This window comes from Lichenostomus cassidix, unplaced genomic scaffold (genome assembly GCF_008360975.1).
Source record: "Lichenostomus cassidix isolate B80296 unplaced genomic scaffold, HeHo_3.0 HiC_scaffold_33, whole genome shotgun sequence".
Lineage (NCBI taxonomy): Eukaryota > Metazoa > Chordata > Aves > Passeriformes > Meliphagidae > Lichenostomus > Lichenostomus cassidix.
The window spans coordinates 4,297,428-4,322,242 of record NW_028147632.1 but is presented as its reverse complement, the minus strand read 5'-3'; the positions used below and the strand labels follow the sequence as shown (position 1 = coordinate 4,322,242).

The 24,815-nt window shown below is 53.3% G+C and overlaps 5 protein-coding genes across 6 annotated transcripts; 2 read left to right on the top strand and 3 right to left on the bottom strand.

Moving 5' to 3' along the window:
• Positions 1–207: 207 nt before the first annotated feature.
• ATF6B (activating transcription factor 6 beta) lies at positions 208–6,927 on the bottom strand. Of its 2 annotated transcripts, none has more exons than XM_085047222.1 (16): positions 6,815–6,927; positions 6,100–6,176; positions 5,888–5,969; positions 5,722–5,804; positions 5,570–5,642; positions 5,022–5,228; positions 4,377–4,549; positions 3,645–3,830; positions 3,146–3,225; positions 2,917–3,057; positions 2,494–2,583; positions 2,048–2,132; positions 1,778–1,851; positions 1,276–1,387; positions 829–913; positions 208–645 (listed from the first exon to the last, which is right to left on the bottom strand). In XM_085047222.1, the coding sequence occupies exons 1-16, from the start codon at positions 6,897–6,899 to the stop codon at positions 479–481; spliced, it is 1,800 nt and encodes a 599-aa protein (XP_084903348.1). In that variant the 5' UTR covers positions 6,900–6,927; the 3' UTR covers positions 208–478. The 2 variants fall into 2 exon arrangements, with proteins under 2 accessions (XP_084903348.1, XP_084903349.1); XM_085047223.1 differs by having other exon boundaries at positions 1,778–1,845.
• A 103-nt stretch (positions 6,928–7,030) lies between these two features.
• On the top strand, positions 7,031–10,368 carry FKBPL (FKBP prolyl isomerase like). Its single transcript, XM_085047248.1, has 2 exons — positions 7,031–7,154; positions 7,389–10,368. Exon 2 carries the CDS (start codon positions 7,415–7,417, stop codon positions 8,921–8,923), a length of 1,509 nt encoding a protein of 502 aa, XP_084903374.1. The 5' UTR covers positions 7,031–7,154; positions 7,389–7,414; the 3' UTR covers positions 8,924–10,368.
• Positions 9,558–13,558, bottom strand: PRRT1 (proline rich transmembrane protein 1). The gene is made up of 4 exons (XM_085047292.1): positions 13,130–13,558; positions 11,995–12,371; positions 10,767–10,973; positions 9,558–10,363 (listed from the first exon to the last, which is right to left on the bottom strand). The coding sequence occupies exons 1-4, from the start codon at positions 13,146–13,148 to the stop codon at positions 10,187–10,189; spliced, it is 780 nt and encodes a 259-aa protein (XP_084903418.1). The 5' UTR covers positions 13,149–13,558; the 3' UTR covers positions 9,558–10,186.
• Positions 13,559–13,853: 295 nt separating this feature from the next.
• LOC146421634 (carnitine O-acetyltransferase-like) lies at positions 13,854–20,402 on the bottom strand. The gene is made up of 14 exons (XM_085047221.1): positions 20,277–20,402; positions 18,937–19,140; positions 18,313–18,416; positions 17,932–17,985; positions 17,523–17,658; positions 17,083–17,257; positions 16,298–16,476; positions 16,004–16,104; positions 15,695–15,823; positions 15,484–15,594; positions 15,257–15,392; positions 15,084–15,146; positions 14,740–14,877; positions 13,854–14,441 (listed from the first exon to the last, which is right to left on the bottom strand). Exons 1-14 carry the CDS (start codon positions 20,337–20,339, stop codon positions 14,184–14,186), a joined length of 1,851 nt encoding a protein of 616 aa, XP_084903347.1. The 5' UTR covers positions 20,340–20,402; the 3' UTR covers positions 13,854–14,183.
• Positions 20,403–20,604: 202 nt separating this feature from the next.
• PPT2 (palmitoyl-protein thioesterase 2) lies at positions 20,605–24,761 on the top strand. The gene is made up of 9 exons (XM_085047284.1): positions 20,605–20,655; positions 20,755–20,955; positions 21,291–21,444; positions 21,976–22,071; positions 22,519–22,626; positions 22,884–22,967; positions 23,194–23,278; positions 23,551–23,605; positions 23,844–24,761. The coding sequence occupies exons 2-9, from the start codon at positions 20,755–20,757 to the stop codon at positions 23,985–23,987; spliced, it is 927 nt and encodes a 308-aa protein (XP_084903410.1). The 5' UTR covers positions 20,605–20,655; the 3' UTR covers positions 23,988–24,761.
• The last annotated feature ends 54 nt before the right edge of the window (positions 24,762–24,815 follow it).

The window sequence follows — 24,815 nt, the reverse complement described above, 5'->3', positions numbered from 1 at the left end:
AAAATTGTTGAAAAATTCCTGAAATATTTCTCCAAAAATCACTAAAAAAAAAAAAAAATTAAAAATTAAAAAAAAATCACAAAAATTCACAAAAATTCCCCAAAAAATCTCAAAAATTCCAACGAATTCCCAGAAATTCCCAAACAATTCCCCCCAAAATTCCCAAATTGTTCCCAAATTTCCTCTCCCCCAGTGAACGAATCCAGATCGATTTTTCCCTTTTTTATTGATTTGGGTAAAAAAACTGAGAAGGAAAACTCACAGGAGCAGAACGCGCGGCCCCTTTAAGGAGGGGCGTGGCCCCTTTAAGGAGGGGCGTGGCCTAGACCGGAAGTTGGCTGGACAGAACCGGAAGTTGCTTTGGCCAAACCCGAAATTGGCTCAAAGCCAAACCCGGAAATGGAAGTGGGAAAAAACAGGAAGTGAGTGAGGCTAGAAACCGGAAGTACCGGGTGCCGGTACCGGAAGTGGGCGTGGCTCACGGGCTGGCCCCGCCCAGCACGAGGCTCCGCGGTTTCCGGGTGGGGGAGGGGCGGGAGGGGGGAGGGGCGCGGCGGCGGCGCACGTGGATCACCCGCGTGTTCATCACCTCGCAGTCCACCTGCATCATGGCCTGCAGGCCACGCCCACTGCCGCTCAGCGAGTCTGGGGGACGCGGAAATCAAAATTAAACCCAAAAAACCCAAGAAATGGGGATTTCCCAAAAAACCCTAAAAATTTCCAAATTTTGGAAGAAGGTTTTGGGATTTTTTGGGGATTTTTTTTGGTTTTTTGGGGATTTTTTGGGAATTTTTGGGGATTTTTTTTGTTTTTTTGGGTTTTTCTCACCATTCAGAGCTGCTGCTGGCATCACCAAGGACATTTTGGGTCTCGAGGTTTTGTTGTGACTTCGAGCTGGGAGCAGCAGGTGGTCCTGGAAGGGCAAAGAATGGAATTAGGGAGCCCAAAACTCCCCAAAATTCCCACAAAAATTGCTCCAAAAACCTCACAATAATTCACCCAAAATTCCCCAAAAACCTCAAACATTTCCCCCAAATGCCCCCAAAATCCTTCCCAAGGACCCCCAAAAGTTCCCTAAAAAATCCTTTGAAATCCCAAAAAATCCTCAAAAATCCCTCAAAAAAAATCTTCGAAAATTTCCCCAAAAATTCCAAAATAAAATAAAAATCCACAAAAAATCCTCAAAAAATTCCAATAAAACTCTAAAAGATCCCAAAAAAAGTCCCCCAAAAATCCCCAAATCCCCAAATCCCCCCAAAATCCCCATGTGCTCACCCTGCGGAAGGACACGACGTAGAAAGTGTCGTCCCTGCGGTCGATCGCAGCCAGAATTCGGGGCTCAGGGGGGTCAGGGCTGCGGTAGAGCTGGAGCTGCCCGGGGGGAGCCCTGCGGAGATATGGGGAAATTTGGGGGATTTTTGGGATTCTTTTGGGGAGTTTTGGGGATTTTTTGGGGATAATTATGGGGGGTTTTGAGAATTTTTGGTGATTTTTGGTGATTTTATTGCATTTTTTAGGATCTTTTGAAATTTTTTGGGCAGATTTTTGGGGAGTTTTTGCAGAATTTTTGTGGCTTTTTTAGGGATTTTTAAAAAATTTTTTGGCATTTTTTTGCTATTTTCTTGGGTGTTTTTGAGATTTTTCTGTGATTTTTGGGGATTTTTTTTGAATTCTTGGGGGATTTTTGGTGATTTTTTTTTCTATTTTTGGGGATTTTTGTGGGGTTTTTTTGGGGAGAGTTTTGGGATTAATTTGGGGGTTTTTGGGATTTTCTCACCTCTCAGCCCTGGGAGGCACAGCAGGAACAATCCGAGTTCCCCCTGAAGCTTTCCAGGAGGGAAAAGCCTGAAACTACCAAAATTTGGGGTCAGAGAGCCCAAAAAGTCATCAGAAACCCCAAAAAACTCCCCAGGAACCCCAAAATTTCCCCAAATTCCCACAAATTCACCCCAAATCCTCCCAAATTCCCCCAAATCCACCCTAAAAATCCCCCAAATCCACCCTAAAAATCCCCCAAATCTCCCCAGAATTTCCCCAAGCTCCTCACCTGGTCGCTCAGGTGTTTCTCCCCAGGGTTCCCTCGGTGGATTTTTTGGTGTCTCCTCACCCAACCTCGGAGCTCATCGGCCAAACTGGGGGGTTTGGGGGGTCAGAGACCCCAAAATCCCCCCCAAAACTTACCAAATTGTGCCCAAAAATTCATCAAATTACCCCCAAATTACCCCCAAAAATTCTCCCCAAATTCCCACAATCTACGCCAAAAATTCCCATCAAATGACCCAAAAAATTATCAAATTCTCCCCCAAAAATTCTCTTCAAATTCTCCCCAAAGATTCCCCCCAAATTCTCCCAAAAATCATCAAATTCTCCCTAAAATTTCTCCCCAAATTCCCCCAAAAATTCTCTCAAAATTCCCCCCAGAAATTCCCCCCAAAACTTACCCCCAAATTCTCCCCAAAAATTCCCCAAATTCCCCAAATTTCCCAAACTCACCGCAGGGATTCAGTGCGATTGAAGCTTCGGCAATCTGGAGTTCCCAAAAATTTGGGGGTTTTGACCCAAGGGGAGGTCAGGGTGGAGTTTCTGGGAGGAAAATCCAAAAAAAATCAAATCTTGGGGTTTCCCATAAAAATTAAGGAGTCTCAAAAAACAATTTGGGTGGAAAAGGGGGAATTTTGGGGGAAAAGAGGGAATTTGGGGGGAAAGAAGGAATTTGGGGAGGAAAAAGGCAAAATAAAAGAAAATGAGAGAAAAAAAGAAAACATGAGAATTTTTAGGGTGAAGAAATGGGAAGTTTTAGGGTGAACAAATGGGAATTTTGAGGAAAATAAGATAAAATTTGAGGAAAAAAAGGGGATTTTGGGGGAAAAAAATTTAATTTTGGATAAAATAAATTTTGGGGATTTCTGGACTCACCTGAAGGAGTGGGGGAGGGGCTCCGGCCGAGGCCCCCAAATTTCGGGAGTCGTTTTGGTCACTTCCGGGATGCCCAGGAGGTGCCGGCGGGGTGGGGGAGGGGCGGCCGGGGGGGGCTCGGTGGGCGTGGCTTGGGGGAGGCTGGGGAAAGGTGGGGGAGGGGCGATGAGGGGGGGGAGGGGTCTGGTTTGCCCCTCCCCCACCCCAAAATGAAGCCCCAAAAACTCACCTGAGAGGTCGAAGGTGAAAGGTGAGGAGGAGGAAAATCCCCAGGCAGGCCAAGGTGCGCGGGGTGGGGCCGGGGGGGGGCTGGGGGAGGAAATTGGGGAGATTTTGGGGAGATTTTGGGGGATTTTAGGGGTTTGGAGACCCCCAGGACCCCTGGGATTGGTGTCTATCCCAATCCTACCTGTCCCAGGTGTCCCCAGGTGTCCTGATTTCCCCTCCAAATGGCTCCCAATAATCCCCAAGCATCCCCAGGTGTTACTCCATGACTCCCAGGTGTGTCCAGGTGTGCCCAGGTGTATCCCATGATCCCCAGGTGTGTCTCACCTGCCCCAGGTGCATCCCAGGTGTATCCCAATGACTCCCAGATGTGCCCAGGTGTATCCCAGGTGTACCCCAGGTGTGCCCAGGTATATCCCATGTGTACCCCAGGTGTGCCCAGGTATATCTCATGTGTGCCCAGGTGTCTCAGGTGCACCCCACGATCCCCAGGTGTGTCTCACCTGCCCGCTCAGCTCCTGCAGCCTCCTCCTGAGGGCGCCGTTGTCCCTCCGCAGTCTCTCGTTCTCGGCCAGCGCCAGCCGCAGCTTCTGCTCCAAGCTCTGCACGTACTCCTTGCGGCGCCGGCGCGACAGGCTGGCCGACTCGCGGTTCTTGATCATCCTCTGCTGCCTCCTCAGCGCCTTCACCTGCGCAGGTGAGACCAGGTGAGCTCAGGTGACACCTGGGGACACTCAGGGACAGGACAGACTGGCGGATTCACGGTTCTTGATCATCCCCTGCTGGTGTTTGAGGGCCTCTACCTGTCCAGGTGAGGTTACCTGGGCACAGGTGAGGCTCAGGTAACTCCCAGCTGACCCATAAGTGACCCCTAAGTGACCCATAGTGACACAGGGAGAGGACAGGCTGGCGGATTCACGGTTCTTCATCATCCTCTGGTGATAACGGAGGGATTTTACCTGTCCAGGTGAGCTCAGGTGAGTTCAGGTGAGCTCAGGTGACTTACAGGTAACCCCAGGTGAGCTCAAGTTACTCTTAGTGAGGCTCATGTGACTCCCAGGTGAGCCCAGGTGAGCTCAGGTAACTCTTAGGGAGGCTCAGGTGAACCTTGGGGGTCACTGGTCAGTTTGGAGTGGTCAATGGTCACTTTTTTGTGGTCAATGGTCACTTTTTTGTGGTCAGTGGTCACTTTTTGGGGGTCAATGGTCACTTTTTGGGGGTCAATGGCTACTCACGTCCACCTGGGAATTCCCAGCTGCATTCCCAGTGCTCCCAGTGCTCCCAGTGCTCAGTGTGGTGGTCAGTGCGGTGGTCAGTGTGGTCACTCTGGGGACAATGGTGGCCTTGGGGGGCCCTGGGGGGGTCAGGCAGAGGAGACCCCCAGGGAGGAGAACGGCTGGGGTTGGGACTGGGGGGAAAAAGGGGTAAGAGACACCAAAAATCCATTAAATTTACCCAAAATCTACCCAAAAATCCACCCCAAAATGACCCCAAAATCCTGTAAAACATTAAAAAAAAATACAGCCCAAAATTACCCAAAATTCACCCTAAAATCCACCCAAAAGCCCTGAAAAACAATCCAAAAAATCCACTCCAAAATCACCTAAAATTCACCCCAAAATGGCCCCAAACTCAACAAAAGCCTCAAAAAAATCCACCCTAAAACAGCCCCAAAATGCTGAAAAAATCCACTCCTAAATGATGTCAAAATCTTAAAAAATTCCCCCCAAACTCCCCCAAATCCCCTCAACCCCCCCAAAAATCCCCCTAAACCTCCCCAAGATCCCCCTTAACCTCCCCAAAAATCCTCCCAAAAAAACCCCAAAAATCCTCCAACCTCCCCCAAACCCCCAAACCCCCCCAAATCCCCAAAATCTCACCTGCTATGCCCCCCTGGGGGTTCCCAGGCAGAGTCTGAAGGACGAAAGTTTTTTGGGGACTCTGAGCGATTTTGGGGTGAATTTTTGGGTTCCCTCGGCGGCTCTGGGGTGATTTTGGGGCTCCCAGGGGTGATTTTGGGGTCTCCAGAAAATTCCCTCGGCAGTTTTGGGGGGAAAATTCAGACTTCACCCCCTGGGGGGACTGAGCTGGGGAAAAAATTGGGATTTTTGGGGTTTTTGGAGGATTTGGGGAGAGTTTGGGGCATTTTGGGTGATTTTGGAAGGTATTTGGGAAAGGTTTGGGGGGATTTTTGGAGGATTTTAAGGGAGATTTGGGGAGGGTTTTGGGGCAGTTTTTTGGGAAAATTTTGGAGCAAATTTGGAGGGAATTTGAGTGGATTTTGGGACAAATTTTGAGAGGATTTCGGAGCAAATTTTGGGGACTATTTTGAGGCAATTTGAGGACATTTTTGGGAGGATTTTGGGATGATTTTAGGACAGATTTTGGGATGATTTAGGGGCAGATAAAACCCCAAATCCCAACTCACCTGAGTCCTGTGGGGCGCAGGGCAGCGGGGGAGGAGATTCCACCTTCACTCCCATTTCGGGGGATTTTGGGGCCTGTGGGCACAAACCTGAGTTTTAAGGTTTTTTGGGGATTTTTTTAGGATTTTTTGGGGGTTTTTTGGGGGTTCCATACCCAAATTTGGGACTCGGAGGAGCAGGAGGAGTCAGAGCAGTGCGAGGAGGTTGGAGAGTTTGGCTCAGATTTCACCTGGAGATCTTTGGGGGGAATTTTGGGGGTTTGGGTGACCCAAAAATCCACCCAAAACCCCCTAAATGCCCCAAAATGCCCCAAATCCCACCTGGGCAGCCCCCGGGGCTCTCCTGGTGCCAGGGGGGGTCAGGGGGGCTCTCGCTGCCCCCCCCAGCCAAGGCACAGTCGAACTGTGGGGCAGAAAGGGTTAAATTCAGCGCTTCCGGTGGGCGTGGCCATGCAAACCACGCCTATTTGGGGGCGTGGAAACAAACCCATGCCCTGAGGTGGGCGGAGTTGAGGGAAATGGGCGTGGCTTACCATAGGGTCAGGGTCCAGGGAGGGGAAGAGGTGGGCGTGGTCAAGGCGGTCGTCAAGGCAACCGTAGAGGGCGGCATCTGCATAAGGGGCGTGGTCAGCACAAAGCCACGCCCACTCGACGTCAATCACACTCACTAGCTGCTAGCCACGCCCACTATGCTAACCACGCCCATCACATTGAAGCCCCGCCCCGAGGGAACCGCCCCACATTAAACCCCGCCCTGCTTTAGATTGCAGTATGCAAATTAGGCCCCAACCACACCCAATTAAACTGCCACGCCCTTTCAGGCCACGCCCAATGCAGAAGTATTGCATAAACAAGCCACGCCCCTTCTCAAACCACACCCACACACCAAGCCACGCCCATAATCAATATGTTCATGATGCCACGCCCTTTCTCAAGCCACGCCCACATACTAAACAACACATATCATTAACATATTAAGGCCACGCCCCATCTCGTGCCATGCCCACACCAAACCACGCCCACAATTAACATATTAATGATGCCACACCTTCAACAAGCCACGCCCCCACAAAACCACGCCCACGAACTATATTATGCTACCACGCCCCTCCTCAAACCACGCCCATAATTAGTACATTATGATGCCACGCCCCCTCCCCGGCCACGCCCCCTCCCCACTCCAGATCTCCCCTCCCCCCCCCGGCTCTCTCCCCTCCCCCTCCCGCCCCTCCCCCGCCCAGGCCTCACCCCAATCCTCGGCCTCGAGTAGATTATCCGCGCGGAACCTCCCGGGGTCCAACTGCACCAGCAGCTCCGGCGCCAGCGCCGCCATCTTCCCTCCCCTCACACCCCCCTCGCTCCGCCCCTTCCTCTCAGCCGGCCAATCAGCGCTCGCGGTTCACCCTCACCGCCCAATAGGCGTCCCGCCCGCCTTGCCGCGCATGCGCAGAGCGGAACTTCCGGGTTCGCTCAGGGCTCCGCTGGGTTTTAAAGGGGCAGCGGCGCTGCTGGGCGCTCGGCTTTCTCTCCCGATCGCTGCCGCCGCCATTTCGGCCCTCCGGGCGGAGAGCCGCGAGCCCCGGAAACGGTAGGAGAATCTGCGGAAACCGGCGGGAGGGAAAATGGGAACTAAGCGGAGTCGCCATGGCAACCGCGGCCCGGCGCGGTGAGGCCCGGCGGGCCGCGGGCGGAAATGACGTAACTTCCGTTCCGTTGGGGGGTGATGGGGATTTCCCACGGGGGAGGGGAAACACAGTCAGGCCACGCCCACTGAACAGGCACGCCCCGCCCTCGGATTTAGGCCACGCCCCTTCTTTTCCAGGGGAATCGCGATTGGCTGAGGGAGAGATGGAAAGAGAAGCGTCAGCCAATGGGGAAGCAGCGCCTCAAGGAGAGGCCAATGAGGGAGGAGATGCTGAGGGAGCGCTGGCCAATCAGCAGCAAGAGGAGGAGATCGGGGCAGCCAATGGGAATGCACCGCTGGAAGGTTCGGCCAATGAGAAGGAGAGGAGGTGCAGCTCAGCCAATGAGGACACAGAGGCGCAGGAGGTGACCAATGGCAGCAAGGAATTGCAGCTAACCAATGAGGAGAGAGAACGCAAAGCCCCAGCCAATGAGGACAGACAAAACAAAGCATTAACCAGTGAGGATAAAGGACACAAAACTCCAACCAATCAGGATGCAGAACACAAATCTCCAATTAAGGACACAGCAACACCAGCGACCAATAAGAACACAGCTCCACAAACCCCGACCAATCAGAATGCAGCACCCAGAGCCGCAGCCAATGAGAACAGCCCACCCCAACCCCCAGCCAATCAGGCCACACCCCCTGACAACCCCACCAATGACGTCACCGCTCCACCAGCATCAACCAATAGCGCGCGAGACGCCTGGGATTGGTCACTGGAGGAGGCGTGGCTCAGGGCGCTGGATGAGGAGTGGTGGGCGGAGCCTGAGGGGTGGGGGGCGGAGCTTGGAGAGGATGAGGATGAGGGAGGTGAGGAATGGCAGCTGAGGCCTGACGAGGACTTGTCCGAGGCCAGGGCTGACCAATGGCAGCCAAGCCCTGACCAGGCCTGGTCCAAACTCATCGTCCAGCCTGGTCTCGGCCTGGCCCGGCCTGGCTTCGGCTCTCTCTGCCGCGTCCTCCTCGCCGTCCCCTCGTCCCCTCCGCCATCCTGGGGTTTGCCTTCCCCCGCGGCCAACGCCGGACGTTGGGTGACCATCCGGCTCGGCTCGGCCGAAGGCCGTTGGGCCAACCTGGTGGACGCTGTCTTGGAAACGATGACCGGTGGCGAGCTGGCATTGCTGCGGCCGGTCGGAGTTACCATGGCGACTGTGGCTATCCGCTTAGGCCGCTTCACGCCGCCGCCTCCATTTTGGGAAACGCCGCCGACGCAGCGCTGGCGGTCAGTGACGTCCGGCCAAGCCAGAGCCGCGGCCTTGCTGACCGCAGGGATGGTCAGTGCAGCCGGAATGGTTTATTCCCGATCCATCCGCGCGGCCATATTGGCCGGAGGACCTCCACCTTATTCACCGGACGTCACGGCGGTCAAGGCCGAGCTCCACGCTGGCCTGGCGTCCGTCCAGCTCCGCTTGGGCCTTCCGGCGGCCGCGGCGGCTAACGCCGGCAAGGCTTTGGCGCTCCACCCGGCTCACCTGGAGGCCAGGTACAGGCGGGGCGTGGCGCAGGCGGCCATGATGGATCTGGAGGCGGCCATGGCGGATCTGACGGCCGTGCTGAGGGTCCAGCCAGGCCACGCCGCGGCCAGGAGGGAGCTGCGCAGGGTCAGGGGGGCAGCGAGGGAGAGAGACGCCAGGCTGGCCAGGAGGCTGGGGAGGTTGTTTGCTTAATTAGGGGTAATTAATTAGTTAGGGAATTAGCAAGGGATGAGCGAGGGAATTAGCGAGTTAACCCTGATTAACGGGGTAATTAGCGAGGTAATTACTGAGGTGGGGGAAGAGAGATGCAAGATTGGCCAGGAGGTTGAGGAGATTGTTTGCTTAATTGGCAGGGTTAACGAGGTTGGAGTAATTAGCAAGGTTGGTATTGAGTGAGATTAGCCTCATATTCCTGGTGGGCTCCTCGTTACTATTAATTATACTGTTAATAATTAGGTGTTTCTTGTGGTGTTTATTTTCAGGGTGTTAAAGAGGGTGGAGTCGTTAAGGGAAGTTCATTGATTAGGGGGCATTGCACCTCAATAATTAGCAATTTAAAGCTAATTATAGACTAACTAAGGGTCTCTTGTGGTGTTATTTATGGGGTTGTTAATGAGGGTGGCGTCATTAAGGGAATTTCCTTAATTAGTGCATATTTAATTTGGGGGCGTGGCCTCCCATTAAAACACACCCCATTAATAAAATCTCCTTCTTAGCCATAAATCTTTAATTAATCCTTAATTAATCCTTAATTAATCCTTCATTTCCGGGGATGACACAGAGTCCCCGACCCCGACCCCTCATTAGCATATCGATCACCACTCCCTCCATATCAATATAGAGGTTTATTGATCCATCGAAAGAGGGGGAGGGGCACAGCGGGGGAGGGGCTTGGCATGCAAATGAGGATGCAAATAAGCTGTGGCCGCAAAGCATCCTGGGAGAGCCGCGCAGGTTGGGGTGGGAGGAGCCAGGCGTTGCCATGGCGATGCCGAAGCTGCGATGTGGGTTGGTTGCCATGGTGATGTTGCCGCAGTTATTATGGGATGCTCGGAGTCGCCATGACAACAAATTCAGTGTAATTTTGGCCCCATTGCCATGGCAACACCCACGCTGCTCCTCCGGCCGTCCAACCCGCAGTTATTATGGGATGCCAGCCGTCACCGTAGCAACCATTGTGGCCTCGTTGCCATGGCAACGCCAGTGCTGGAGATTTCGTCATCCCTAACCCCCTGTTGCCATGGCAACCCCCAGGAGACCCCAAAATTCCTCCCAGAGGTATTTTTGGGGGGATTTTTGGGGTTTTTTGGGGGTTTTTGGGGTCTCAGGAGTCCCAATCTTTATCCAGTGATAAATTCTCATTCTGGGATGCCAAACGTTGCCATGACAACCCCCAAGACCCCCCAAATCTCCACCCAGGGGTTTTTCGGGTCGATTTTTGGGGTTTTCGGGGTCTCAGGGGTCCCAGTCGTTGTCCTGGTGCTGCGCGGCGATGATGATGACGACGGTGAGGATGGTGCAGAGAACCATGGCGGCGATGCCCACGGCCAGGCTGATGAAGGAGAAGTTCCTTGCTTCCCGCGAGGCGATTTCAGCCGAGACGATGTCACCTCTGGCCACAGCTGTGCGGACCTGGGCGGGTGGGGAAAGAGGGAATTCCGAATCTTGGGGGCGGAGCTGAAAATTCCACCCCAAAACTTCCAAAGTTTCGTGCAGAAAATCAAAAAGTTCCAAAGCAAAAAGGCTGAAAATTGCACCCTAAAAGTTAGATAATTCCATCCCCAAAACCCCAATAATCCAACCCAAAAGCCCACAAAATACCCCAAATAAACCTGGGAAAACCCAAAAGAAACCAAAAACCCCCAAATCCTCCAAATCCTTATCATGTTTTCCCAAAATCCCGTGGAAAAAAACAAATAAAAAAACCCAAAAATCTAAAAAAAACACAGAAAAAAATTTTTTAAAATCCCAAAAATCCGAAAACAATCTCAAGATTTCCCCAAATTTAAAAAAAAACCCAAAATCCCCCCAAAACCTGCACGGCCTTGACGATGGCCACGACTCCCGTTGGCCAGAAGCAGCAGAGCGTGGTCAGCACGGCGATCGGCAGGTAGTCGTGGGGTGGAGACCCTCGGTGACCCTCGGGGACCCCCAGGGCCAATGGGGGGCCGAGGGCTGAAGCTCCGCCCCCTACAGGGCCGGGCAAGGGGCCGGGGGAGGGGCAGGGGGCGGGGCTGAAAGCCTGGGGGGGCAAAAGGGGTGGGGTTAGGGGAGAGGTGGGTGGGGTGGGGGAGTTGAGGGGAATTGGCACTAAAATTGCCCCAAATAACCCAAAAATCATCCTGAAATCACGCTAAAATAACCCCAAAATTGCCCCAAAATGATCCAAATATAAGCCCAAAATCATTCTCAAAATCACACCCAAAATTACCCCAAAATTGCCACAAAATCGTCCCAAAATTACCCCCAAAATAACTCCAAGATATTCCCAAAATAACCCCAATATCCTCCCAAAATCCTCCCAAAATCACCCCAAAATAAACCCAAAACCCCTCTAAAAATTAACTCCATTTGCTATTTAGCCACGCCCCTTAAACCACACCCATGTTAGCCACGCCCCTTTATGCAAATACACCTGCCCGTTGCTCCACCCATTTAAACCCCACCCAACATTAATCATGCCCCTCATTTAGCCCCGCCCACTCATTAACAATTCCCGTCCTTTGGCCACGCCCCTCCAGACCACGCCCACATTAGACACACCCCAATGTTAACCACGCCCATTGACAGATTAACGCATTAATAAGTCACATGTCATTTAGCCACGCCCCTTTTAGAGCCACGCCCTCCATCAAGCCACACCCCCATTCTAACTCCACCCCTTTTAACTCCACCCTCTTTTAACTCCGCCCCTTCCCCATCCTCATTTAAAGCCACGCCCCATTTTAAGCCCCGCCCTCCAACAAGCCACGCCCTTCCCTTTAGCTTAATGGCTAATTAAGCCACACCCCTCTTTTAACTCCACCCACCCTTATGCTCCACCCCTTTTAAAACTCCACCCCTTTCTACATGCTCTAGTTAAGCCACACCCCCTCCATTAAGCCACACCCCTTTCCTCCCACCCTCCTTAAAACCACGCCCACACCAAGCCAAGCCCTCCACACGTCCCCGCCCTCTCCCCGCCCCTCCCCCACCCCAAACCACACCCCTTTCTGCCCTGCCCACCCAAGCCCCGCCCATCCCGCCAAGCCCCGCCCACTCACAGCCCCCACGGGGTAAACTGGAACGTAAGCAGTGCAGGGCTGAAGCTGAAGCGCGAAAGGGGGCGTGGCCTGCGCGTAGGGGGCGTGGCCTGCGGGCTGGGGGTGGGGCGGGGGGCGGGGCAAGGTAGCAGCATGCGGGATCGCCCCTCCCCCCACCCCCATCGCCCCTCCCCCACCCAGCCCGTGCAGCCCCCTGGGCAGAGTCGCCGCCCCCGCCCCTCCCCCCATCCCCATCGCCCCTCCCCCCACCAGCGCCCCTCCCCCCCGCGGCAGGGTCGAGGCGCCCAACCCCCCCCGGGGTAAGGTGGAGGAGCCGAACATGGGGGGGGGAGGGGCGGGGGGGCCGTAGGGGGGAGGGGAGGGGTGGGGGGGAGCGTCTGGGGGGGAGGGGTGAGAAAAAAATAATTAACAAATTATAATTAAATTTTTAAAAATTGGGGTGGGGGAGGGGGGAGAGGAGGGAAAAAAACACGAAAAAAGACAAAAAAGGCAAAAAAAAATTTTTTTTTTTAATGGGGGAGAGGGGGGAGGAATAAAAATAAAATATTTAAAAATAAAAAAAATAAAATAAATTTGAAAAGCAAATTAGGGGTTGGGGAAGGGTGGACTCCCCGACCCCCCAAAAATCCCCTCCCCCACACCCTTTCCATGCTAAGTGTCCATGATCTATTTTTAGCATAGAGGGGTTGGCGACCCCCCATCCCCCCACCCACCGAAATTTGGGGAATTTGTGGGAATTTAGGGGTATTTGGGGGATTTGTGGGGATTTAGTGGAATTTTTGGGGGAATTTAGGGGTAATTTTGTGGGAATTTTGGGGGGAATTTAGGGGGATTCGGGGAAATTTTTTTGGGTAAATTAGGAATTTAGTGGGGGAATTTGTGGGATTTGGGGGAATTTTGGGGGTGGGGGAAGTTTTGGAGGTATTTGTGGGGAATTTGGGGCAAATTGGGGGAATTTGTGAGGGAATTTTTTGGGGCAATTTTACGGGAATTTGGGGCAAAATGGGGTATTTAGGGGAATAGTGGGGATTTGAGGGAATTAGGGGGGATTTTTGGGGGATTTTGTGGGAATTTCAGGACCCCAACCCCCATTTCTGCCCCCCCCAACCCCCCCGTTCCCCCCCCCGCTCCGTACCGGGTTTTTCGGCCGCCATGGCCTGGCCGGACCGGGACCGGGATGTCCCAAAAACCCGGCCTGGATCCACGGGATCGACCCCCAAAAAATCCGGAAAAAACCTGAAAAAATACCTAAAAAAAATCTGGCCTGGATCCCCGAAAAAAAACCCGGAATGGATTCATGGATTGGAGTTGAATCGAGTCAAAAAACCCGGATTGGATGCCCCAAAAACCCGGTCTGGATTATTGGATTGACCCCCAAAAAATATAAAAAACACCAAAAAAAACCCAAAAAATTTTTTGGCTTGGATTGCCAAAAAATCCCGGACTGGATTGATGGATGGGATTTGAATCAATCCAAAAAACCTGACCTGGATCAGCTGGATTGACCCCCAAAAAATCCAAAAAAATTTTAAAAATTCTGGTCTGGATCCCCCCCAAAAAACCTGGACTGGATTGATGGATTGACCCAAAAAATAGAAAAAATTTTAAAACAACCTGGCCTGAATTCCCCAAAAAAACACGGACTGGATTGATGGATTGGGGCTGAATTGATTCCAAAAAAACCAAAAAACCTGGCCTGGATCACGGCTGGATTGACCCAAAAAAAAATCCCAAAACCCAAAAAAATCCTGGCCTGGATCCGCTGGATTGGGGCTGAAAAAAGCCCGGTCTGGATTCCCCAAATCCTGGCCTGGATTCCCCAAATTCCCACCCCAATCCCCCAAATTCCCAAATCCCAACACTGTGAAAATGATTTTTATTTTTGTTCCCAAAACCGACAATGTTGGCCCCAAACACCGGCGTGGATTCCCCAGATTCCCTCCCAAAATCCTCAAAATTCCCAAATTTCCACCCAAAATTCCTGCCTAAAATCCCCCAAATTTCCAACCCCAAATCCCCCAAACTCCCAGAACCCCAACACTGCAAAAAACACCATTTTTGCTCCCAAAACCAACACTTTTGGCCCCAAATTTCTGGGATTTTTTCGCGGGCTGTCCCAGATTTTCCAGCCAGGTGAGTCGGGGGTCTCCCAGGTGAGTCGGGGGTCTCTCAGGTGAGTCGGGGGTCTCTCAGGTGAGGCTCCTCCCCCTCAGCAGCTCCCCGAGCCGATCCAGGACCCCTCGGATCGAAGCCCCCAGGTGCGCCGAGTCGGTTTGGGAGCAGCAGGTGAAGGAGGTGACGGCGATTCGCAGAGATCCCGAATTTTGGGTGTCCCGGGGGGTCACGTGACCCGCGGGATTTTGGGAGGTCACGTGACCGACGCCCACCCCGTAGCCGTCGGGGACGAGGGGACCTCGGAGCAGCCAGGAGCCTTCGCGGGAACGAGCCTGGATTGGGGGAAATTTGGGGTTTTTTGGGTGTTTTGATAGGGTGGAACCTCCCCAGAAATATTTGGGATCACCCCACAAAAATGGCCCCGAAATGACCAAAAAATGAGAAGAAATGACCCAAAAATGACCCTGAAATGACCAAAAAATTATCTTGGTGTTTCCCAGGTGGATTGTTGGGGTTTTTAGGGATTCCCAGGTGGGTTTTTTGGTTTTTAGGGATTCCCAGGTGTATTTCTGGGATCCCCAGGTGGATTTTGGGGTTTTTTAGGGCTCCCCAGGTGTGTTTCAGGCTCACCTGCAGGGTGCAGAGGCGGAAATGGGACGCCTGGGCAAAGGCAGGGTCCAGGAAGATTTCAGGTAAAGCTTCACCTGCCGACAGAGCGGCCTGGCGCAGACCCTGCAGGTGACGTTCAGCTCCTTGGCCTGAGAGCACCTGGGGGGACAAACCGGAACACACCTGAGCACACCTGGGAGGACATTCACACACACCTGAGAGCACCTGGACACAGCTGGACACACCTGAGCACACCTGGATGGGCGTTCACACACTCCTGACCACACCTCAGCACACCCCTGGCCACGCCCACACCCACACACCTGGCCACGCCCAACCTCACCTGTCCCACCTGTCCCACTCACCTCTCTGGCTCGACTCTCCTGAGCTTCCACAGCTTCCCGGAGCAAAGTCAGCAGAACCTCGGGCTGGGGAGACACCTGAGTCACACCTGGGCACACCTGGGGACACCTGGGAGAGCCACGCCCTCACCTGATCCCACCTAGGTCACACCTGGGAGAAGCCCCGTCCCCCTCACCTGTTCCTCAGGGTCCTGCAGAGCTTTGGCCAAAGCCAGGCAGTGCTGCCCAGGTGGGCGCAGCAGGTCGGTGCAGCCAGGTAACACCTGGCGCAGGGAGAGAGGCTCACAGGTGGCACAGAGAGAGCCGTGGGCCCTGAGGGGACAGGTGAGCACAGGTGAGCACAGGTGAGCCCAACCTGCCCCACACCTGAGCCCAGGTGCCCCCAGGTGTCCCCAGGCCTCACCTGTAGAAAGCCACCTGCAGTGCCACCTGCAGCAGAGCCTCCAGCCTTGGCTCCTCCCCCTCCCCAAATCCAGCGTGGGAAAAACAGTGAAGGTCAACGTCGGCAGCCAGGCTGGGGGAGAGGCGGGACAGGTGAGATGGACAGGTGAGATGATGGACAGGTGAGACCCTCACCTGTCCAGGTGTGACCCTCCCAGGTCCTTCCCCCTCACCTGTCCAGGTGTCTCCTGGCTCTCTCCACCTCAGGCATCACCTCTGGGCTGATGCTGAACTTGAGGCGCTGGGGTTTGGCAGGGGGCGTGGCCAGGTGAGCCCAGCTGGGAGCGGGGCCAAGATGGCGGCTGGGGGGGAGGGGAGAACAGGTGAGGTCAGCTGGGCACACCTGGGATACACCTGGGTTCACCAGGGGACATCTGGGGACACGTGGGGTCACCTGAGTCACACCTGGGCACACCTGGGAGGAGCCACGCCCTCACCTCAGCTCACCTGGGTCACACCTGGTCGAGGCCACGCCCCCTTACCTGTGCTCCAGGGCGTGGTCCAGCAGTTCAGCCACCACGGCGCCGTCGATGACCGCCGGGTCAAAGAGAGCCCCGCAGGTGCCATCCTGGCCAATCACCAGCTGGGGGAGGGGCCAGGTGAGGGCAGGGGAGGGACAACCCAAGGCCACGCCCCCTTTTATACAAATCACCCCAAACCCCGCCCTGAAACACCTGACCAGGTAAAGCTCCACCCCTTCCAGCTCTAACCACGCCCACCATGATGTAACCACACCCACCACCTAACCACGCCCATCCAGGTGAAGCCACGCCCACCTGCAGCGTCTTGTCCCACCAGCGATTGGCGCTGTTGGCGTTGGCTCCTCCCCCGTGCAGCACCTGGGCAGCCACGCCCTCCAGGCCACGCCCACTGGGCGGAGCCAGCACAGGTGAGTCCAGGCAGAGCAGGAGGAGACTGCGTTGGATTTTCGAGATCGACGAGCGATTGAGGCGGTCTGGGGGTGGGCGGGGCTTGGTTGGACACACCCCTTCCGGTGGGGAAGGACACGCCCACCCCACCTGGCCACGCACAGAAAAAATCCGCAGTTTTTACGCCCAAAAATAACCCAAAAAGGCCCCAAAATGGAGGCCACGCCCACAAATAGCAGTTTTCCCGCCCAAAAATTGAGGCCACGCCCATAAATTGAAGTTGTGCTGCACAAAATGGAAGCCACGCCCATTCTAAGCCACGCCCCAAACCCAAAAGGCTTCCCCAACCCCCAAATTCCCCCAAAATGAGGCTCCAAACCCCCAAATCCCCCCAAACCACACCCCATCAAGCCCCGCCCTTCTCCCACCACACCCAAGTGAAGCCACGCCCCCAAATAGCCCCTCCCACTCCCAAATTCCCTCCAAATTCCACCCAAAACCCATCCAGACCACACCCACGTAAGCCACGCCCCAAACAGCCACACCCAACCAAGCCACGCCCCCAAGTAGCCACACCCACTCCCTTTTTTCCCCCTAAATTGAGACTCCCACCCCCCCAAATCCCCCAAAATTCCCCCAAATTCCACCCCAAACCCCACCCAGGCCACACCCCGCGAAGCCCCGCCCCTCACCCCTCATCATGGCGGCTCGGACACGCCCCCACTGGCGGCGCTGCTGGCCGGTCAGCAGCCCCACGGGGGGCTGGGCGTTCGCCCCTCCCCCCCACGCGCGACCCCTGAGTGACCCCAGAGCGGCCAGGAGGGGGAGGGGCGGGGCGGGGGGGGCTGAGAGGTCCAGGTGGAAGAACTGGAATTGGGGAGAAAACGAGAGATTTTGGTTAAAATTGTCAAAAAATTGGGTTAAAATCACCTGAAAACGACCCAAAAACCTCCCAATTTGGAGTTAAATCCCCCAAAAGAAACCCCAAAAAACCCCAAAAAAACCCCAAACCCACCCAACCCCCTCTCCAAATAGTCCCAAAAAACTCCAAAAATAACCCCAAAGACCCAAAAAAACCCATAAAAAGCCCCAAATAGACCCAAAAAACCCCAAAATCCCCGAATTTGCTCACCTGGCCGTTGGCGCTCACGGTGACACTGAGGGGGTTTTGTCCCCCTGGGGGAACTCGGAGAACTTCATCCCTGTGGGGTCCTGGGAACCTGCAGCCCCCGAAGGCAGCCTGGATCCAGGGCTGGGGGGGATCCCGCCTGGGGGGGAAAGGGTTAACCCCAAATAATCCCAAAATTCTGAAGAAACCAAAAAAAACTCCGAAAAATCCGATCCGGAATGACCAAAATACCCCAAAAACCAGAAAAATCCCATCCAAAATACCCCAAAAAACCCCAAAATAAATCCCAAAAAAACCCCCAAAATAAATCCCAAAAAAAAACCCCAAAAAGCCCAGAAAACCCTGGAAAAACCCCAAAAATAAAAAAAAATCCCCCCCAAAATCCAAAAATTCCCCCAAAAATCCTCCTCACCTCTGCAGTTGCTCTCGATAGTCCAAAACCCCCGAGAGGAGCCGAGCGGCGAACCTGAACCAGTATGGACCAGTTAAAACCAGTTAAAACCATTAAAAACCAGTTAAAACTGGTAAAAATCAGGAAAAAATCAGGGAAAAATAGAGAAAAAACAGTATAAACCAGTAAATACCAGTAAAAATTAGTAAAAACCAGTATAGATCAGCAAAAACCAGTATAAACCAGTCCCTCCCAGTATAACCCAGTTCCCTTTCTCTCCCCAAAATCCCCATTTTTCACCCTAAAATTCCCATTTTTCACCCCAAAACTGCCGCGATTTTTCCTCCCAGTCCCTCCCAGTATAAACCAGTATAAACCAGTATAAACCAGTCCATCACTGACCACAGCTGGCCCCTCCAGTCCTCCCAGTCCAGCCGCGGCAGCACCAGTCCGGCACTGGTGTGAACTGGGAGGGGAAGTCGCTCGCTGGAGCCCCAAGGCCACTCCTGGGACCCCAAAAAACGAGAGTTAGACCCCAAAAAATGGGTGAGAAACCCCAAAATATCCCCGAAAATAACCCCAAAATACCCCCAAATTTCCCCCCGGGACTCCAAATCCCACCCTAAACCTCCCCGGGACCCCAAAAACCCCCCAAAATACCCCAAATCCCCCCAAAAAACCCAAACCGCCCCCAAATCCCCCCAAATTCGGGGTCTCCCGATCCCCGGAACCCCCAAAACACCCCAAAAAAACCCCAAAAGCACCCAAACCCCCCCAAAGAATCGCAAAAAAGCCCAAAAAAACCCCAAACCCCCCCAAATGCCACCCCCTCCCCAAATTCGTGGTCTCCCGATCCCCGACCCCAAAACCCTCCAACCCCCAAAATCACCCCAATTCCATCAAGACCCCCCGAAATCCCCCAAAATCCTCCAAACCACCCCCAAAAAAAACCCCAAAAAAGCCCGAAAAAAACCCAAATCCTCCCAAATTTTTTCCCCAACGCCCCCCAAATTTTTGGGGTCTCACCGGCAGGCGGGGGGGGGCGTGGGGGGTCCTGCTGAGCCGCTCGTGCAGCCTCTGCCCCTCCCCCCCCGGCGCCCCAAATTCTCTCACGAGGCGTTGAGTCCTTTCCCGTTCCTGGGGGGCGACCAGAGCCTCCAGGACCCCCAAAAGCTTCCCCAAAGTGACCCCCAGGGTGGGCAGGGGGGGGCGGAACCCCCCGGGGGCGACCTGGAATTTGGGGAGGGGGGAGGTGAGAAAAAAACGCGGGAAAAATCGACCCCGACTCAATTAACGGCGAGATTCCCAATTAACGGGGAGTTTCCCAATCAACGGGATCCCATCCCAAAATAATGAGAACCCTCCCTAATTAATGGAAACCCCCCAAAATTAATGGAGACCCCTCCCCTAATTAGCGGAGCCCCTCCTGGAATTGGGGAGGGAGCAAAACACGCGGGAAAAGTCGACCCCCGACTCAAATTATGGGGGAAAATACCAATTAACGGCGAAATTCCCAATTAACGGGAAATGGGAATTCGACCCCCATTTAACGGGAAATCGGCTCTAATTAACGGAGAACACCCATAATTAACGGAGACCCCCCGGAGGGAACTGGAATTTGGGGAGGGGGGAGGTGAGCGAAAAAACGCGGGAAAAATCGACCCCCGACTCAATTAACGGAGAAAATCTGAGTTGACGGGAAAGTTTTTCTAACTAATGGGAACCTCCCTAATTAACGGAGAACACTCATAATTAATGGAGACCCCTCCCCTAATTAAGGGAGACCATCTTGGAATTGGGGAGGGGCAAAAAAGCGGGAAAAAACGACCACCGACTCAATTAACGGCGAAATTCCCAATTAACGGGAAGTTTTTTTCTAATTAACGGGAAGTTCCCAATTAACGGAGACCCTTTCTAATTAACATAGACCCCTTGAAATTAACAGAGACCCCTCCCCAATTAACGGGAAAGCATCTCTAATTAACGTAGACCCTCCTCAATTAATGCGACCCCTCCCAATTAACAGGAAAGTGTCTCTAATTAACGGAGACCCTCCCCAATTAACGGCGACCCTCCCCACTTAACACAGACCCCTTAAAATTAACAGAGACCGCTCTAATTAACAGGAAAGTGTCTCTAATTAACGGTTACCCTCCCCAATTAACGCAGCCCCCCCAATCACCATCCCCCCTCCCCAATCCTCTCCCCCTCCCCAAATTCCCCAATAATTCCCAAATTCCCAAATTCCTCTCTCTCTCTCCCCTCCCCCCCATCGCGGACGTGCAGCTCCGCGCGCTCCGCCCCTCCCCCACCCCCTGCCCCTCCCCCACCCCCCAGCCCCTCCCCCACCCCGATTCGGGGCTCACCTGGGGGGTCTCGGCGCTCCGGGGGGTTCGGCGGCGACCCCAGACCCACAGCGAGCGCCCCATGGCTGCCCCTCCCCCACCCCGCCTGGCCACGCCCCTCCCCCACCCACCCCACAAGCCCCTCCCCCTCCCGGGGAGGCGTGGGAAAATGGGGAGGGGGGAGGGGAAACCACGCCCACCGTGGGTTGGTTGGTATCGCGGTGTCGATATCGCGATAGGAGGAGGGGTTTGGAGGGGGAGGGGTTTGGAGGGGGAGGGGCGAATTTGGGGGGTTGGAAGGCGGAAAGGGCGTGGTTTATAGGTGGGCGTGGCTTTCCAAGTGGGCGTGACCAGAGAGGGAACCGGAAGTGACGGCAGGAGTGGGGGAGGGTCGCGGGAGGTAAACACGGCGCGGGTGGGGGAGGGGAGGGTCGGGGGGCGGTGGGGGAGGGGCGAGGGGCAGTTTGGGGGTCTCACCGCCCCTCCCCCCCTTTTGCAGATGCCATCCGAGGGGTTCGGGGGGGGAGGGGCAGCCTCGCCCCTCCCCCACCTCTTCCGGCTGCATTTTTGGGTGATTTTGGGGCTGAATTTGGGGGATTTTTTGGGGGTCGCGGGGAGCTCCTTCCGCCCCGTGGTGGTCGTGCATGGATTGTTCGACAGCCCGAGCGACTTCCGCCACCTGCGCGCCTTCATCAACCAGGTGAGACCCCGAAATACCCGAAATTTACCCCAAAACTCACCTGGAATTGGTGCGATTATCGGGAGCCCAAAATCCACCCCAAATCCCCTCGAAATCCACCCAAAATCTACCTAAAATTCCTCGAAAATCGCCCCAAAATTACCCCCAAATTCCACCCCAAAATTACCCTCAATTCCCTCAAAATGTCCCCAAATTCCCCCGAAATCCCCAAAATCCCCCGAATTCTCCCTTTCCAAGACCCCAGACCGCTCCTGGGTGATGCCGGGGGCTTCCTGGGGGGTTTCAGTGACCCCAAATCCGCTTTTCGGGGTCTCTAACCCCCCCGCCGCCCCCAGACCCACCCGGGGACAGAGGTGACAGTGCTGGACCTGTTCGACCGAGGGGCTTCGCTGCGCCCGCTGTGGCTGCAGGTGGAAGGATTTCGGGAGGCTTTGCTGCCCATCATGGCTAACGCGGCCAGAGGGGTTCACCTGCTGGGATACAGCCAGGGTGGGTCTGGGGGGTCCTGGGGGGGATTTGGGGGGATTTTGGGGGTCTGGGGGTCTCAGGAGGATTTCGGGAGGCTTTGCTGCCGATCATGGCTAACGCGGCCAGAGGGGTTCATCTGCTGGGATACAGCCAGGGTGGGTTCGGGGGGATTTGGGGGGTCCTGGGGGGTTCTGGATCGATGGCAAGGGTCTGGGGGTCTCAGGGGGATTTCGGGACGCTTTGCTTCCATCGTGGCTAATGCAGTTCGGGGAGTTCACCTGCTGGGATACAGCCAGGGTGGGTCTGGGGGAATTTTGGGGGTCCCGGGAGGAATTTGGGGGTCTTGGGGGGGTCTGGGGGTTCCTGGTTAATGGGCAGGGGTCCCAGTTTAATGGGTTGGGGTCTCAGGGGGGTCCTGAGTGCATGGGGAAGGTCAGGATATAATGGGGAGGGGTCTCAGTTAATGGGGAGGGGCCTGGGATTGATGGGGAGGGTCTCTGGGGTCTCAGGGGGTCTCACCCCCCCGACTGAAGCCCCCTCCCCAAATTCCAGGGGGTCTCATCTGCAGAGCTCTCCTGGCCACAACCCCAGAGCACAACGTCAGGAGCTTCATCTCGCTGGCAGCGCCGCAGATGGGGCAGTATGGGGGTGATTTTGGGGGTTTTGGGGTCATTTTGGGGGGCTTTGGGGGTTTTTGGGATTTTTTGGGGATTTTTTTATTTTTGGGGATTTTTTTGGATATTTTTTCAGGAGTTTTTTGGGGGTTTTTTGGTGGTTTCAGTGTGTTTTTCATTGGGACTCCAAGGGTCTCTGTGGGTTTTGGGGGGTCTGGGGGGATTTGGGAATTTTTTGGGATTTTTTTAGGTTTTTTTGGGTTTTTTACTTGGATGTTTTTGTGAATTTTGGGCCATTTTTGGGTTTTCTTTAAGGATTTCCAAGACGTTAAGTGGCTCAGGATTGAATTTTGGGGTTTCCCTAACCAATTTGGGGATTTCCTGACCAATTTTGGGATTTTCCTGACCGATTTTTGGGGATTTCCTGATCAATTTTGTGTTTTTCTCACTGATTTTGGTTTATTTTTGGGGTTTTTTTCAGACACAGATTACCTGAAGTGGCTTTTTCCGAGACACATGAAATCAAATCTCTACAGACTTTGCTACACCCCGTTGGGCCAAGGAGTTTCCATCTGCAACTACTGGAATGGTTTGGACCCAAAACCTCTGAAATTTACCCCAAAAATATCCCAAAAAAGAAACCCAGAAAAAAATCCAGAAAAAATACTCCAAAAAATAGATAAAATACCCACAAAAACCCCTAAAAATACACAAAAATAAACACAAAACCCCCAAAAATAACCCCAAAATTCCACATTTTTCCCCTTTGCAGACCCTTAATCCTCCAAAAAACCCAAAATCCCCAAAAATCAAAAAAAAACCCCAAAATTTCCTGGTTTTTTGCAGATCCTCACCACCGAGATCTTTACCTGAACAACAGTGATTTCCTGGCTTTGCTCAACGATGAGAGATTGAATCCTAATGCCTCTGGTGAGACCCAAAAACCCAAAAAATGGCCCCAAAAAACCCCAAAAATGGCCCCAAAACCACCCCAGCAACCCAAAATCTGCCAAAAACCACACTGGAAACCCCAAAAACTGCCCCAAAAAGCCAAAAACACCCAACAAGTGCCCAAAATCCCCCAAAACCACCCTGAAAACCCCAAAATCTTCCCCAAAACCTCCCCAAAAAAACCCAAAAATCCCGAATTTCCCAGAGTGGAAGAAGAATTTGCTTCGCATTGAGCGTTTGGTGCTGATTGGAGGTCCTGATGATGGAGTGATCACCCCCTGGCAGTCCAGGTGAGCCCCAAAATCACCCCAAAATCCTCTCCAAAATCCTCCCCAAATACCCTTAAAAAACCCCTAAAATTGCCCCAAAATCCTGTGAAAATCCTCCCAAAATCCCCTCAAAATTCTCCCTAAAATCCTTTCAAAAATCACCCCAAAATTGTCCCCAAAGTCCCCTAAAATTAACCCCAAATCCTCCCCAAAACCCCTCAAAGAAACCCTAAAAATACCCCAAAATCCCCAAAATCACCCCAAATCCTCCCAAAAATCCTTTTTCCCCAAAGCCTCTTTGGGTTCTACGATGCCAACGAGACAGTGAGAGACATGGAGAGTCAGCCGGTGAGTGCAGCAGTGTTTTGGGGTCAAAAATGGGATTTTTGGGGTTTTTTCAGATCAATAATGGGGGTTTTGGGGTTTTTTTTGGTTTTTCTTCTAGGAAACCATTTTTGGGCTATTTTTGTGGCATTTTTGGTGTTCCTAGTGGGATTTTTTTGGGGGTTTTTTAGGTTTTTTTTGGGACTCTGATTTCGGGATTTTTTCTGGTGTCACTAATGGGATTTTTTGGGGTTTTCTGTAGGTTTTCCAGCAGGACACCTTCGGTTTGAGGTCCCTCTGGGCTCGGGGAGCTCTCGGCGGCTGCTCTGTCCCTGGAGTTTCTCACACTGCCTGGCACAGCAACTGGGCAGTTTATGACAAATGCATTCGCCCTTGGCTCACCTAGGATTTAGGGGATTTATGGGATTTATAGGGAATTGTGGGGTATTTATGGGGTTATTTATGGGATTTATACAGAAATCATTGGGGAGTTATGGGGTTTAGAGAAATGCATTCACCCTTGGCTCACCTAGGGGATTTATAGGGGAATTATAAGGGATTTATATGGGATTTATTGGGTATTTAATAGGATATTTGTTGGGTTATTTATAAGGGGTTTATGGGGTATTTATGGGGTTATTTATAGGGCATTTGTGGGATTACTTATGGGGGATTTATAGGGGATTTAATAGGGGATTTATAGGGAATAAACAGGGGATCTATGGGGGATCTGTGGGGTACTTATGGGGGATTTATGGGGTTGTTTACAGGGGATTTGTTAGGTTAATTATGGGGGAATCTATGGGGATTTACAGGGGATTTGTGGGGTTATTTATGGGAATTTATAGAGTAACTACAGGGGAATTATGGGGGATTTATAGGGGATCTAAAGGGGATTTATTGGGTATTTATAGGGGGTTTATTTATAGGGGATCTATAGGGGATGGGCAGGGGTTGGGGGATTTGGGGTCTCTATGGGATATTTAGGATTTCTATTCGGATTTGGGGTCTCTATGGGATATTTGGGGTTCCTATAGGACATTTGGGGTCCCAGGGGGTCTCTCTAGGGGGGAGGTGACTCCACCCCTCCCCCCCACACTCAGGGATTTTGGGAACCCCCAGGGCTGGGGGGGGAGGGGCAGATTGGGGCTGAACGAATAAAACACTTCAACCCCAAAAATGAGCTTTTGGGGGATTTTTTGGGATTTAAGGGGATTTTTGGGGGATTTTAGGG